Here is a 13,089-nt window from a genome sequence, read left to right as displayed (position 1 = left end):
CCGCTGTCATCTTGAAGAGCGCAGGGGAGGGACCGCGCTGTTGGGGGCGGGGGTGCCGGCGCCGCGCTCAGAGGAGGGCTCCAGCAGCTCCCCGGGAGCCGCCGCACCGACGCGCGCTCCCGCCCGCCCCGCTCGCCGCCCCGGCCTCCAGAGCGCCGCGCCGCAGCCGCCTCCCCGGGCCGCGAGGCCGCCGCAAGGCCGGGGGAGGCGAGAGCGGCGGCGGGGCCGGGGGCGCGACTGCGGCGGGGCGGCGCTCGGCCGGCCCCATCTCCGCCCGCATCCCCGTCCCCGTCCCCAGGTCGGCCGTGCCGGTGCCGCCCCTCGGCCGCGCCCGCCCCCTCGCTGCTTCGGCGGCGCGGCGACGCGGTGCGCGGCAGAGCCGGCGGGGGCTATGGCTGCGGAGGAGGTGCTGCAGGGCGCGGACCACTACAAGAGCGAGATCGAGCGGCTGACCCGGGAGCTCTCCGAGACGACCCACGAGAAGATCCAGGCGGCGGAATATGGGTTGGTGGTGCTGGAAGAGAAGCTCACCCTCAAGCAGCAGTACGACGAGCTGGAGGCGGAGTATGACGGCCTCAAGCAGGAGCTGGAGCAGCTGAAGGAGGTGAGCCGGCCCGGGCTTTTGTCTCTCCCCGCCGGCTGCGGGGCGCTGCTGGGCTGCCCACGCGCGGCCGTGACGGGGGAGCCCCGCTCCGGCCCCCTGCAGGTGGGCCAGCCGACGGCGCGGGCCCCGGAGACTGCGGGGAGCCGCGGGGAGGGGAGCGGGGCTCGGCCGTAGCCGGGGCTGAAGACGGAGCCCCGGTCGTGGCGGTGGACATCTGCGCCCCGGGGGGAGCTCGGGGCACGGCTGCGTCGGCTGCGGATGCTGAGAGGGGGAAATTAAACCGCGCGGAGCCGAGCGCTGAGCTAACGCTGGGACGTGGGAGCCGGGTAAACAGCTGTCTGCAGTGCACGGGAAGGGAGACGGTTCCTTCTGAAGTTATTTATAGGCTGGTTTCGTTCCGGCAGTCGGGGGAATCGCTGCCATCCGGGCAGAGAAAGTAGTCCTGAGGTCACCCCCGCTCAGTGGCAATTAAAGTTCTGCGTCATGCTGAAAGGAGAAATGTTTGATGCGAGGGCTGGTTGGAGTTGGGCTTTCCAATGTGGTTCTGTAGCATCCAGAGCACACGGTAGGTGAGTGCTATACGGCACCTTTGGGCTCTGTTGGACACCACTGAGATATCATCGCGCCTCCTGTGTTCATCATGAAGGGAAATAACCAGAGGTTGAGGCTGTGCACATACATGGGATCCAAGAAGGGGTATGTGCACACATCTACAGCACTCATAGCCCTGCATTTCAGAGTGTTTCTGTGCCATATTAGAATGTAAATGATTCCATCTTTCAAATGAGGAAGGGAAAGTATTAGACAGATTATTTTCCCCCAGATTTAAAAGGAATGTTTTGTTCTGCAAAAACATCTCACTGTATACAATGTGCAGCAGTTCTCTTCAGTCAGAAATCGAGACCACATTCCATATGTGGAGGGAATGAAGGGAATCACTCGATGAATTTAGATCAGATACAAGTGTTCTTTAGAGCACCAGCTTTGCTGCTCTTCTAGAAACACTTAATAAAACGAAGGTTTCATTTCACTTGCAGGTAAACATGTTATGCTACAGGTTTGCCCCATTGCCCACAAGAGTATAAAAATTATGTTTTGAAGAAGAAGAAAGCTAATTTCCAGGGAAAAAAAACCCTATTCAATTTGATAACTGGCTCCCCTGCTCTGCTGAAGCTGTGCAGTAGGCTCGGCACATTGAAGTCAGTAGTGAGATATGTGACTGGAAGGGACATGAAGGCACTAATGTGATGGATGACACGTCGGTGCACAGGTAGAAGGGGTAGTGCGAGGAACTGAGTGTAGATTCTGAAGCTAGAGGGATTAGTCAACATGGTTGACTGAAATCAAAGATGGGCACAGATTCCCTTCCTGTTTACTTCCCCTTGAAGTCAATGGGATTGTGTGCTCTGCAGCTGTCCCACAGGGCAGTGCCTTTGTGCTGTGCCAACCACAGCGTGGATATGGAGATATCCACGGAGAGCAGAAATCCTGTAGCATTCCTGATGCTAAGCCAGAGAGCAGCCACTCCTGTTTCCAGGTCAGGCTGCGGGCTTTCAGTTCCAGAGCTCTCCATTGCTGCAGATGGGGCATTTCTGTCCTCCATGTATTCTCCAGGAGATTTATTCTTGCTTGGTTGGAGGAACTGCACTGATTCTTGCCACACATGCAGCCCTGCAAAGGAGGATTTGCTCATATTCCTTCCTGTCGCTATATTTTCTAATCTTTTCTGTTAGCACCAACATTATGACTGTTCTGTGAGTGCAGATCGGATTCCTGACTGTGAGCAGAAGCAAATGATGACTGTGATGACACTAGCAAGGCAGGATTTGGTCTGAGCTGGTTTGGGCAAACTGTGTTGTAGAGATTTGAGGATGCAGATTATTGGGTTGTAGGGCTCTGTGTGAAAGCTCTCCAGCAAATTGTCAGAAGCAGCCCAAAGCGAGCTTTTTTATTAAGGTTCCTTCCAAAATGAGTGGAGAGAGTCTGTGAGTGTTGTCACTGCAGGCGATGCCCCGGGCTGTGACCTGCATGTGGTGTGCATGTGGGGACATCAGAGCACCATGACTGAACAGGAGCCAGTGACATGCCTGGTGTGGCTGTGAGGATTTGTACTTCCCCTCCTGCTTCTTTCCATGCATAGCATCTCTGAAGTCAAAATGAGGTGTGGAAGTTGTGGTTGCCCAGAGAAGCTGTGGGTACCTCATCCCTGGAGGCATTCAAGCCCAGGTTGGATGGGGCCCTGGGCAGCCTGAGCTGCTGGGTGGCAGCCCTGCCCATGGATGGGGATTGGAACTAGACAGGATTTATGGTCCCCTCCAACCCAAAACATTCTGTGATTTAATGAAATGAGGCCTCAAGTGTGTACTGAAACAAATGACTCATCCATTCAAGAGAAACAGTAGGTGCAACGGTGTGAGAAGAACTATGTTTAAGGCTATCTCTGAACAGATTTGTTTACCAGAGTCAAATCCTATCCTAGATTTTTATCAATGCAAGTCTTCATTTTTGGACTATTTTATTCTTGTGTTCTATTCTAAGGAGCTCATTGTATTTATTGCTGCCTGTCTTTCCTTACTTAGTCATGGCTTAGACATTTACAGTCTGAAGTCTTCTCCTACGTTCCTTGGCAGTTCAAAACTCAAGCGAACTTCAGTGGGGCTTTATCCATATAGGCTGCAATACAGAACCACAGCTATACAATAATTTCCATTGCTGGAGAGTGAGATGGGAATGTAAGACCATTATAGAATGTAAAAGCAAATTGCAATACATTACATTAAATATTAATACTTGTATATAGAATATATGCTACCCACCATGCAACATGAATTGTTCTAGTAACCTCTGCTGTTTCTTTTTCTTTGTTCATGTATTTTTCCTTTAACATAAGATTTGGATGTTTTGAGGCTTTAAACAGTGACCTAAAAAGGGCTTCCTCCAAAATGGAGCAGTTATTACATGTGTAAGCTGTCCAGAAAGGATTCAAAACATCTATCAGCTACCAACAGAGCTATTGGTAATAGGTGAACGGTTGGACTGGATGATCTTTTAGGTCTTTTCCAACCTTGGTGATTCTATGATTCTAACCTTATGTTTTTAAAAGTGAAGTGAACAGTAGGAATGTGGAAAGGTTTGTTCTGTTGTGCTGACTGTAGCAGCCTTCAGTCTTACGAGATGGAGCCCTGGTAGTCCTAAAGACAAACAAGATGATAGGACTAGCATTGAACAAAGCATTCTTATTTTAGAGCTTCATTATGTTCTGCAGACTGATTTATCTGTTTTAAATTTTTCACTCTGATAATGATGTTTCCGTGCCTTATTTAATTATACCTCAAGCTACCCTGCAGTTAATAAGAGTTCAGAGAAAAATACTCATTGCTATCAGTCATGTGCATAAAGGTAATCTGCTTTATTGGGGTGGGAGTTTAATTGCCAGCATATTTTGTGGAAACCATCTTTCAGCATTTTTCGTATTTGTAGTCTTAAATATTTACATTGCATTTTCCATGATCTCTGCTGTTCGTTTTTATTCTTTTAATGATGTGTAGAGTGGCTTCATGGCTTTGCTGGGCAACCTGCTTAGCTGCCCAGCTTGAGCGAGGGGCTGGACAAGATGATCTCCAGAGGTCCCTTCCTACCTCAGCCATCCCGTGCTTCTATGATTAGTTGTTGTGCAGCAGGGACCTGCAATACTTTTAGAGGGCAGAAATTTCAGTCACCTGCAGTATTGATGCAGTAGGATTGAGAGCAGCTTTGGTGCCTCACTCTAGGAGGCATTTAGGTCTGGCAAGTCCTAAGCAGAGATTTCTTTTTGTATGTCAAATCACAGACATAGCAGCTAGACAGATGCTGAAGGGCCTCTCCTTGACTCCCTCTCTGACTAATTTAAGCAGTTTCTCACTCAGCTTCTTGGGTTTTATATGTTTTATTCTAGGGAATCAAACTTCTCAAGATTACAGATAGAGCTGGCTATCTGATTTTTAGGTTGAGGGGGAAGTTTGGTGTCCCTATTAATTGAAACCCAAGTATCCTTGGTAAAGTACCGGAAACCAGCCTACTGGTAAGCAGCCCTTACTTTTCAGATCAAAAATGTGTTTTCCCTACCTCACAGAGGTACTTCATCCATGGCTATTAAGTGCTTAGTCAGTTTGTAATGTGGCTTCCACAAATAATTCTTGGGTGAGCAGAGCTAAAGCTGCGTCTGGCAGCTTCTTGCTTCTTGTTCTCTTCTCTGCACTACTTTCATTATGGGGACCCAAACTCCATCTCCTCACTCCCCTGATACAGTGCTGCCTCAACTAACTGACTCTTCTCCAAAGCCCTCTGTTTGCAGTTTCTTTCTGCCTTGAAGTGTGCAGCTGGCGAGGCTTTCTGGATCTGAAGAACAGCAGAAGGAAGGCTCCTTGTCCCAGATACAGCCCTGTTAAATGTATGATCCTTCCACGCACCCGTCTGCAGCACAGGTTGCTTAGGAAAGTGCAGAGCAGCTCATACATCCCAATGGGGTGTTCTGAATTCAACCCAGAGGTGAACATGTCCCAAATATGTAGCTTGGGAGCTGTGAACTGATGCCATCTCAATATTTATTTTGGCAACAGTGTATGTATAATGAGGCTGAGCATTCCCAACACCTCACCCTCATCTCAGCCCTTTGGAGCCTGATCACACAGTGCCACTCAGAAGGGCACAGCAAAGTCAGGCAAAGCTTTGGGTGCTCTTCCAGCTCTTCTTCCATCACTCCGTGCTCTCCTTGTAACACAGGCCTGCAACAAAATAGCCTGAGTTCAGCAGAGGGCTGCAAGTGCTGTAAGGAGAGACTGAGGGAGGAGGGCCTGCTCAGCCTGGAAGAGATAGGGCTCTGAGGAACCCTCCAGCAACCTGCCCAGTCCTGCAAGGGTGTTCCTGAGAAGACAGAGCCAGCCTTTGCACAGCTGGGTGCGGTGGGAGCACAAGAGAACTGGCAGTGGTTGGAACCAGAGAGGCTCAGAGGAGCTGTTTCCCCATGAGGCCTGAAAGCGGCACAGGTTGCCCACCGAGGTTGTGCTGTCTCCTGAACTCAGAACTGACCGTGCTTTGAACAGGAGGTGGGACTGGATGAGAAAGGAGGTAGGCTGCAGTGAGCCTGGTACATGCAAAGTCTCTGGGAGTACCCACTGTACCCAGTTCAATCCCAGCAGCAGTTTACTGTGCATTACCCAACACAAAACAGCATGCTGCCTGGAAATAGTGACCATTAGCAGATCCATAGCCTCGCTCTATGCCTGAATTTCACCTTTGGTTGTCATTGACCTTGGGTTAGTGAGGGAGTGTTTTGATGTGCTTTTCTCTCAGTGGGACAGCCCTGCATCTCCCTTTGTCATTCCTGCCCGTTCTGGCTTTCAGATGTGCAAATGTTTATACCGACCTCAATTAAAAATAACAGAGAAGGGGTCGGATGCTGTCTGTAAGCAGACAGGGTACACGATATGGTTCACAATACGTTCCCGTAAGTTGCTATACCCTCACTGCCAAAAGTCAGTGTGGGGATAGGAATGAATGCCAAAGAAACAGGGGGACAGAATGAGCTGTGTAAACAGGCACTGATGTTAAAAGAGATGCTCATCAAATTATGGTAGGATGGTTTCCTCTAAAGGGAAATATATCCTGTGCATTAGACTACAGAAAACGTAAGCAGCTGAAATAATGTTATGGGAAATTGCTGGAGCTTTGGCAGCATGCAAAGAAAAATAGAGATAATCTTTTTTTTTTTTCCTTTCTCTTTTTGTGGGAGGGACCTGTATTGCCAGTTCCTCTAACTAATTGCACCGTGTCCTTATGAGACAGTACAGATAAACATGTAATTTGCTAGACATCCTGCAATAGCCAACCCTTAAACAATGCTAGCTATAAACGGCTGCGGCTCACAAACTACCAAAATAAATCTAAATAGAGTTCATTTCATTTTCTCCCCGTCGTTCAATTGCTTTCTTACTTTCATTCTTCTCAGAAATTTTTAAGGAATCCCTCTTTAATCTGAGGATTTCAATTGAAGCACCCATGTGTTGAGCTCTGAGATAACTGGGCATTGGTTTTTATGTCATGGAAAAGTTAATTTTCCTTAGATTTTCTATAAAATATTGAATTAGTACCGAATCTAAAATGACTGATTGCAGTGTTAATGGGGGGGCCGGACACTAAACTTCCTGTTTAAGATTTGTGAGTGTAGAATGGCGGCCGCTGAACAGACTTCAGTCTAAAGGTCTGCATCTGTTTGGAATTAAGCCCTTTGTAATTAACTTTAGAAAATATTTCACTACCATCTTTTCACCCTCCTTTATGTGAAGTATTTTTCCTTCCCTTCTGTGTTGCAGCGTAGATTTTCCTTCTGTGATGTGCGTGGGTGCAGCCTATAAGCAGAACAGGAGTCAGACTTAACACCTGGCTTTATGGAAAATGCAACCGGGGGAAAACAGTGGTGGAGAAAATAACATTTGGCATAAAACAGTAATTTATGAGCATTCATCAAGGTAAAATGAGGAGCATTGTCAAAGTCAGATGCATAGACTAAATTTGCACCTGGCCAATTTTTACATACCTTGTGCAATTGCCACTTGGAGGAATTACATGCAAGTTCTTACATATATTTATACATTTTCTGGCTGCATTAAGGGCTTCTAAAAAAATAAATCATAGAATCATAGAATTACCCAGGTTGGAAAAGACCTTGAAGATCATCAAGTCCAACCGCAGCCTAACCAGTACCCTATCTCCAACAACAAACCTCTGCTATATCATATCCCTGAGCACCACATCCAAACGGCTCTTGAACACATCCAGGGATGGCGATTCAACCACCTCCCTGGGGAGCCCATTCCAGTACCTAACCACCCTTTCTGTAAAGAAGTTCTTCCTAATATCCAACCTAAACTTGCCCTGGCGCAACTTGAGGCCATTTCCCCTCGTCCTGTCACTTGTCACTCGTGAGAAGAGACCTGCCCCACTCTCACTGTAAGAACCTTTCAGGTTCTTATAATAAAAGAAAAGAAAGAAAAAGCTTCTTGATAAACCTTTCAGTTTTTCAAGCTCAAAGGTATCCATTTAAGCTCCTCATTTTTCTGTTACATTTTTGCATCGGTGTTTTGTTCAGCCTGTGGACAATGGAAATGAAACAGGAATCACTGGTGCTTCTACATCTCTTGTAGCTCTGTGATAATGTAGGGCTTTGCTAAAAAGTTGGCTTTGCCATGGATTTCCCTTCCCAATTTTTCCGATACCTGAGAGAACAATGTTTAATTCAGTACAGTTCTACACTGTCCATTTTTTTTCCTTTTTGGTGATTTTAATTGATAATGGCAGAGGCAAAAAGCATGCATTCAGTTCTGTCGAACTGCCTTGCATTTGTGGCATGATTTTCATTTTCCTCATCTTTCCTCATTTCCTTCTGAACTTCACAGCATCGTATTTTACAGGGGAGGAGGGAGGGCACGTTCTTAATTTAGAGGAATTGATATGGCATGCAAAGATATGAATGTTCCCTTTGTCCCTTTACCCAGGACTGCTTGCATTGCTAGCAGCAGATGACTATGAGGATAAAACAGCAATTTTTCATACTGTCTTGTGAAGGCAGTCCACAGTACAGACCAGATACAGATGGATGCCATTAGGACTATTCCAAAGGTGAAAAACATATCTCTGCAAGGGCAGGTGCCTAAAGCTGAAGTAAGCAGGTAGGAATTGAGCCAGACTGCAAGTTAGTGCTCTAATGGGGACTCTGCTTCTATGTGGTAGTTTTATTAAATAAAAATTTCATGATCTTAATATTTGTGTGTCTGAATGTCTTTCATTATCAAAGTTTAACAACAAACCTAATAGTTGAAAGAAAAAGCAGACCTCTGTCCTAAACCTGTAGTTTATTATATTATATTATTTGTTAAGACTGTTAACACAAAAAGGCTTTTGCTAAGATGAAGATTGGTCCATTCCCACTTTCTCTTGTGCGTATCTCTTGTGGTTCCTTCCTATCTGTCTTCAGCCTTTTGTTTTCTGCTTCTTATTCTAGTACTGCATTCGTCTCCTGTCCATAATGGTTTATGCTTTTTTTTGGTCTTCCCCTTTGCAGTCTCTGCAAAGAAGTGACCCCAGACAAGAAAACTGATGCACAGTGAGATTAGCACTGCACTCGAGTACGGGTGATCAGGGCTGTGAGTAGAACCCATTACCCGCACAGCCATGCCATACCGTCTCCTTCGTCCTTTCTCCTTTGAATCACATTTAATTTGTCCCTGTGCTGTATGGCTGTGTTAAATCCATCTATGCAGCAGGTAGGTTTCCATTGCTAGGACTAATGCATACAACACTGTGCTTAACTCATAGGTAAGAACAAGTCCTCGGATACTGGTTAGTCACCTTTCACTTCAGTCAGTCACTTCTGAGGTCCTTCCAATTAAATTATCAGGACTCCAAACTCCATTCCTCCTTTCTGTTTTTTGTTTGTTTGTTTGTTTGTCTATTTGTTTATTTTTAGTTTTGTGCACTCAGAAATCAGAGATGACACGTGTCAGGGGCAATGCTCCACATTCAGCATGCACTCTGAGAAGGTTACCCACCAGTGCACAGCCTTTCCTTTGTTTTCCTTGTTACACTGAACAGGTTTAAATGTCGCTGCACTGAGAATGAACCATGACATGCTCTCTGTCACCACTGACCGATGATTACCTCCATGGAAGGAGGTTGAAAGCTCTTAACAGCTGCAGTTTTGACTTCTGTTTTGGATACCTGGAGGAGGAGAACCAGCTTCTATTAGCTGTTAGAGGGGCTTGGAGCAACCTTGTCTAGTGGGACATGTCCCTGCCTATATCAGGGGGATTGGAACTAGATCTTAAAGGCCTCTTCCAACACAGACCATTCTATGATTCTGTAATTCTATAATGCTCAGCTAGGAAGATGAAAAAGGAGCAGCCTCTTCTACTGTAAGCAAACAGGTTCGTGACCACTTGATGAACCTGAACACCTATAAGTCTGTGGGCCCCAATGAGATGCATCCCATAGTCATGAATTAGTGGAACAATAATTTATTTGTTGAGCCTGTGCCCACCGCCAGCTGCCAAAAGCTCTGCCATCAAATATCATTGATAAAAATGCTATAAACTCAAAATTCACATTACCTACCACCAAAGCAGGGAGAACTGGGATAGTTATAAATACTAGGTCTCTAATATGTGGACCTTAGAGGACCTGAGCATCTCTCCTGCAAAGAAAGGCTGAGGGAGCTGGGCTTGTTCAGTGGAGAAGAGAAGCTCCTGGAAACACCTCATTGCAACAATTTGGTACTTAAAGGGAGCATATTAACAAGATGGTGAGTGACATTTTATGTGATCTGATAGTGATAAGACAAGGGGGAATGATTTTGCACTAAAAGATGGAAGATTTAGGTTGGATGTCAGGTGGAAATTTCTTTCTTACAAGGTGGTGAGGCACTGGCACAGGTTGCCCAGAGAATCTGTAGATTCCCAGTCCTTGGAGGTACTCAAGGCTAGGCTGGACAGGGCCCTGGGCAGTGTGATCTGCTGGGTGGCAGCCTTGCCCTGGCAGGAGGTTGGGACTGGGTAAGCTTTGAGGTCCCTTCCAGATCAACCATTTTATGATTGTTTGGTTCTATGATCCTATTCTTGAAGCTTGATGAATTGTTATAACCCATGATCAGCAGCTGCCCATGCGTGTGCACTTGTCTTGCTCCAAATGCATGATGGGCAAGGTAAAAAAAAACAAAAACAACAAGAAAACAATGAGGCAGTAACCTGAATAAATGAATTTTCAGCTGATATGCACCTTACATCTACAGTGAGCTAAAAATGGGCACTGGATCGATTACTTATGAATCCATAAAACATCAGTCAGAGATCTGGATAATAAGTCATTTTTTAAAGTAGTATGTAAAGATATGAACAGAAGGACTTCTTTTTAGAATGATGTGTATGATATATGACTATGTGTAAGAGAAGCAGTAGACGGTGTATCTTTGTATGGTATGTCTTTGTATCAAAGAGGGATGAAGGCACACAGGGTTTGTTATGAGTTCAGAACTTTGGGCAGCAGGTAATTCAGTTTCTTGGGCATTAGGTAAGTTCTTACTTTCTCTGCCAGCTAAGGCTGGTGCTGGCCATCTGGTGATAAGAAAACTTTCCTTTAACATACTGTAAGCTCAACTGTGTAAAAATAGGAGCAAGTCTGGAACGACACAGTTAAGTGAAGATTTTTCCAAACGTGCTGAATTAAAACCCACACTGAAGTGATAGAACTGAAATATCAAACTCAGGTACTGAGAAGTCTGCACTATCAAATCTGTATTTCACTTGTCATGGAAAACACAGTTTGTTCTTTATTAAGCAGGCTGAGCAGGTTTGTATTGAAACCTATGGCATCTTTTTACTCAATTACAATTACTGATGATATTTGGGTAGATTCCAGGATGCACCTTTAGGCCCCTCCATTTATTTACTTATTTATATAGCAATCTGCTTAACGTTGCTTTATGATTTGTGAGATTAGTGATTTTCTTTTTTTGCCTTCTTGCTTGCTGTAGAGTTCAGGAATGTATTCAAGATCAGGAGATGAAATGACAACTTGAGTAAAGCTTTGGCACTTGGTGGTTGAAAAGTACTTCAGTCACTGTTCCTTGGGCTGAGATTATCAAGTTCAGAGTCATTCCTATCTTTGTTGTTTTTTTTTTTTTCTTTTTTATTTACTTTTGTATCAGTTTAGAAGGATGAGAAGAACCTTACACTGAAAATGAGCACATAAGCCTTGTCTGGGTATAAATAACCCCTTCCCTGGGTATAGCAAGCAGTTAAGTGTTACAGCTGAAGATTGTGCTGAATATGCTTTCTGTGCTGTAACAATCCTTTAGTTGTAAGATTCTTCTTGTGGGAGAGCCCCTGGCTTCTCTACCAGCTCATGCAGGGCTAGGCATGGGCAGTTTCTTGCTGTTATTCAAGGATCCGCTTGCTGTGTAATTAATTGCTAATTATTCCACGTTGAAAAGTTGTGTTTAGAAAATGGAAACTGGAATTCTGCTCCAAAAACCCATCAGAGAGATTTTCTCCTGGCAGGTTCTTCAGCTCGGCTGTTTCCTTCAGAATGCCACTAGGTTAAGAATGAGAGTCCTCTATTTCAATCCACTATTTATTTTAGCAGAAAGCAGCCCAGAATCTGATAAGCAACATTTTTTCAGAGCTTGCAGTCCAGTGCTTTTTGCTATGTAGAGAACTGCAGCTGTGTGAGCGGCAGTGTTTCTTGGTGCTGGAGGGATCAGGGGAAGGGCAGAGGCAGTGACTCAGCACGGTGCTGCCAAAGGGATGGCTCAACACCCAGTGAGGCTGACACTGGTCGGGGTCTTCACCAGGAGTGAAGTGCATGTGTCGGGCAGGCAAAAGGGATGAGATATGCATAGTGGTGATGAGGGAATGCATCAGCATAAAGAGATCTGTTGTGATTGAAAAGTAATTTTGTTAGTAAACATACAAAAATTGCTGTGCTAAGAAAGAACAGGCAGCACTCTGAGAAAGTGGAAACATTCTGATAATTCGAGATACTGCTTGTTTCATGAGCTGCTGTTTTGTCCACTAGATCTCAGTGGGGTGGAATAAATTGTTATTTATTGCCTGACAGAAGTACCTGGGGACTCTGGGATGCCTGGCACAATGAATTCGAGCATATAAATGAAAGGTTAGAGATTTTACCATGGAAATAGACAACCTTGTTGGGGATTTGCTATTAAGGAATAATAAGGGGCTTTTACAGATGAATAATGGAGGCCCAGAAGCTCTGCAGAGACAGGTTGCTCCATAACTGCATCAAAAATCTATGGCAAAATAACAAAGAAAATAGAGATTTTCCCAGCTGTAATCCAGTCATTTATCTTTTAAAAATCCATCCATGTGAAAAGATTGATCAACCAGAAAGCCAAAGAAAACAGCAGCCTTGTTCTCACTGGCCAGCTTGTGCAGTAGCTTGCTCTGGTGCCAGTGGGACCAGTAAAGCTAGTTAAGAATGATTTTGCTGGTAGTTTTGCTGCTGTGATGCAAGCAAAACTTAAGGAAAAATGATGATTAAAAACTTATGGAAACCTGTTTGGTTTCTTAATGAGTCAGTTGTCAGTGTTTCAATGAGAAAGCCCTTGTCATGAGGGACAGTCAGCAGCTCATCACCTCCTTGATTTGTGGGGCTGCTTCTTCCCTCTCCCACCCTTCCCAGTCCCTCTCCCACATACTGAAATGATCCCAGAGCACACTCAGGGTACCTGGCATCCCCAGGTGTGACCCTGTCTCTCCTCCCCAGCTGCCCTTTCCCTTCTGCTTGTGCTTCCCCCTTTGGCTGCTGGCCATTTTTGGCTGCCTTCACCATGCTTGTAGCAGTCATCCTACTCTTTCCCACTCAGCCCTTTCCAAAACACAGCTCCTCTCATCTGCAGTTTTTTGTTCTTTCATGATTTTCAATTGTTCCTTGCA

General features: G+C 45.5%; 1 protein-coding gene across 6 annotated transcripts in view; it reads left to right on the top strand.

The window, feature by feature from the left end:
- Nucleotides 1-269: 269 nt before the first annotated feature.
- LOC140257152 (protein bicaudal D homolog 1) overlaps nucleotides 270-13,089 on the top strand; it is a 282,019-nt gene continuing 269,199 nt past the window's right edge. For 2 of the 6 annotated variants that reach the window (XM_072346273.1, XM_072346263.1), the window contains exon 1: nucleotides 279-604. In XM_072346273.1, coding sequence (XP_072202374.1) covers nucleotides 392-604 — 213 coding nt within the window. In that variant the 5' untranslated portion in view covers nucleotides 279-391. Of the gene's footprint in view, nucleotides 605-13,089 lie in introns of all 6 variants that reach the window. The other 4 variants (XM_072346204.1, XM_072346223.1, XM_072346232.1 and 1 more) reach the window with 4 other exon arrangements.

The sequence above is a fragment of the Excalfactoria chinensis genome, chromosome 1 (assembly GCF_039878825.1).
Source record: "Excalfactoria chinensis isolate bCotChi1 chromosome 1, bCotChi1.hap2, whole genome shotgun sequence".
Taxonomy (NCBI): Eukaryota; Metazoa; Chordata; class Aves; order Galliformes; family Phasianidae; genus Excalfactoria; species Excalfactoria chinensis.
This window is presented reverse-complemented; position numbering and strand designations above follow the sequence as displayed.